The sequence below is a fragment of the Daldinia loculata genome (genome assembly GCF_022478755.1).
Source record: "Daldinia loculata strain CBS 113971 unplaced genomic scaffold F4817scaffold_83, whole genome shotgun sequence".
Taxonomy (NCBI): Eukaryota; Fungi; Ascomycota; class Sordariomycetes; order Xylariales; family Hypoxylaceae; genus Daldinia; species Daldinia loculata.
Genome location: NW_026054937.1, coordinates 4,199 through 6,797, shown reverse-complemented (window position 1 = coordinate 6,797; position 2,599 = coordinate 4,199). Strand labels below are relative to the sequence as shown.

General features: G+C 44.5%; 1 protein-coding gene across 1 annotated transcript; it reads left to right on the top strand.

Moving 5' to 3' along the window:
- The first annotated feature begins 1,161 nt into the window (after window positions 1-1,161).
- F4817DRAFT_289586 (uncharacterized protein) lies at window positions 1,162-2,362 on the top strand. The gene is made up of 5 exons (XM_049299656.1): window positions 1,162-1,395; window positions 1,474-1,772; window positions 1,827-1,864; window positions 1,921-2,304; window positions 2,355-2,362. The coding sequence occupies exons 1-4, from the start codon at window positions 1,286-1,288 to the stop codon at window positions 2,155-2,157; spliced, it is 684 nt and encodes a 227-aa protein (XP_049154364.1). The 5' UTR covers window positions 1,162-1,285; the 3' UTR covers window positions 2,158-2,304; window positions 2,355-2,362.
- The last annotated feature ends 237 nt before the right edge of the window (window positions 2,363-2,599 follow it).

Here is a 2,599-nt window from a genome sequence, read left to right as displayed (position 1 = left end):
AGATATTTAATCGACTTATTTACCTATCTCATGCTAAGCCTTGGTAAAAGAAGCGTTGATATATTGGCATATTAATGCTGTCGAATGGGCTTGGCAAGGTTTGGGCTACTTGGGGGAAGTTCATATACTCGAAGTGGGACGAACAGAATACTCCAATTGCAAAGAACGTAAGGGCCGGATATCATTACTTATTTACAATACATCCTTATGTATTTTGGATTCAAAGTATGGAATTAACTAAGGGTTTAGGTACTCAGCTAACAAGCGCCCAAATATTTACTTTACAAGTTTAGAGGCATTTCGAATTATATTTAAAGGAGGATAAAGGGCCAGAGGACCTCCACAAGCAAAGCACTTGCCAACACGGGGGCGAAGATACCGCATTCGACCTCAGGCGCCGTCATTTGGATAACCTGCTTCATAGGCTTAATAATTTCTCTCTACTGTCTAAACAACGTAGCCTCGTATCCTTCTTCCACCTCTGGTCCGCTCTTCGAGTCATTACCCTCCCTTAGACGATCGCAGTTAAATTCTTTAAGACGACGTCAATCTGCCGTAGGGGCTCCGGTATGACTTTAACTAGGATCTTCCTAATCGGTCCAGCTGCGCCGAGACGTCTTATAGTAGCCGAGAAAGCGGTCATGGCTTGGCCGCGATCCCTTTTGCCGAACGTTGCCAAAGCTTCCCGCTTCGGACTGAGTATATTCCCCTTCACTATCGCTGCCGCTCTGGGGTCTAGTCCCGGGTGATCCTGGTGAAACTGAACGTCGCCGGCCTGTGGGCCCGGGCCCGGGCTGTGGATGTCCAGGAGAAACTCTCCGGGCACGTTAGCTCCCAAGATAGCTTGACGAAGTTCCGTGCCACGTTTCTCTGATAGCTCAGGCCCAGCGCGGACTCGGGATAGGTCAGCTTGTTCAGAGAAAGGAGCCTCGTCTCAAGTATGTTGAAATTGTGAAAGCTTTTCTTACGCACCCGTTGTTTAGAAAATTCCGAGGTGATCAACGGTGATGGCGGGGCGTCAGCTTTAGGTAACTAAGAGATAGAGCAGATGTATGTGGCAGTGTGGCAGTGCTAGACATAATACCTAGGTAGCTACCTATTAAAATATGCCAACGAAGCGACGTTACTGTGTGGCTGTGGCCGTTGATGCACCACAGCAGCCTCGCAATGAGGTCGAGGCTCAGAGGATTCTCATCCTTAAGCTTAATCGTTTTGCTCTCTAGACCATCATTTCTATTCGACCATTCATATAAATAGTTCTACTTAGTATATATCTTACAGCGTAATGCTGAAAGTATCACAGGAAGAATCGAGGGTTAGTGCGGGGGACATTCTAGATAACAATCATACCACTCTAATGTCTTTGAATCCATCGTCAAACATGACTCCGCAGAGGTGAGGTTAATCAGAATTCATTGTGTTCCCGTGCTAGGGGAGGGATATTGAGCGTGCAGCTAACAATTATCCCTATAGGCCTAAGCGAGACCTTTGGGAAGAGGCACTCCAGAGATTTGAAGAGTCTGACCAAAAAACAGCGTCGATTCTTCGGGCTGATGTCGAAAAGAGGCTAAGTGATGCCGACATTGTCAGCTCAGTACTTCAACAAGCATATAATGTGTATGAGGAGTACCGGAAAAAACACTCGGCATTCCGCGATGGGAACACAAGAAAAAGGCATATATTCTTGGATAAGATCTACAAGATGATAAACTCCATCATGCAATTCAAAGGACTCGTGGATGCCGGGTTGAAATTTGGTCCTTCTGGATATGGTAATTCTAATCGATCTACTCGCTAATACTATAATACTGAGGTGAACTTTATAGGAACAATTGCTTGGACAGCCACATCGTTTTGTTTTCAGGTCCAACCTAGTGATATTCAGGTATTAATTAAGCTTACGTACTAACAGCTCTGTAGATGGCCATTAACCACAACGATAAAGCTGTCTCAGTACTGGACGGAGCTGAGTATTTAACTCATCTTCTTGCACGTTACGCCTTAATTGAAGTTCGATATATGGCGATGCCTTCTGATGCTTTAAACGAACTCGAAACGTGCGTGATTGGCGTGTATGAAGCAACACTGGAATACTTAGCGGAAATGAAAAGCTTCCAAAATCAAACAAAACTAGGCAATCTTATTAGCTCAAAATAAAGACCAGCATATATCTCACAGTTGACTTAGGCATTATCCTCAAAAGCATCACACCCTTGTCTGACAGTGCGCTGAAGAAGCTTAAAGATACTCTTCAGAGCAGAGATGAAGAGGCAGATAGATGGACGAAACTGGTAGAGGACGAATGTAAGTAGATAAATGTTTACTTTGCGCCAATTCTGCTGATAATATTGTAGGTCGTACAACACAGTTTATGGAATTAAAGGCGCTGGTGAAGACTGTAGTTTCGCCAATATATAATATAGATCATCAAACGGCTAGTAATATTGATGAATACGTACGACGTAGGTAGAAATAAATCGTCATGGGAGAGAGCTAACTTCCTGGACAGGATAGAACCGACAGAACGTGTTGGCATGGATCTCAACTACAAATCATAACGTTCTTCACAAGTCAGCCCGTGATAAAGCCGTCGGGTCCG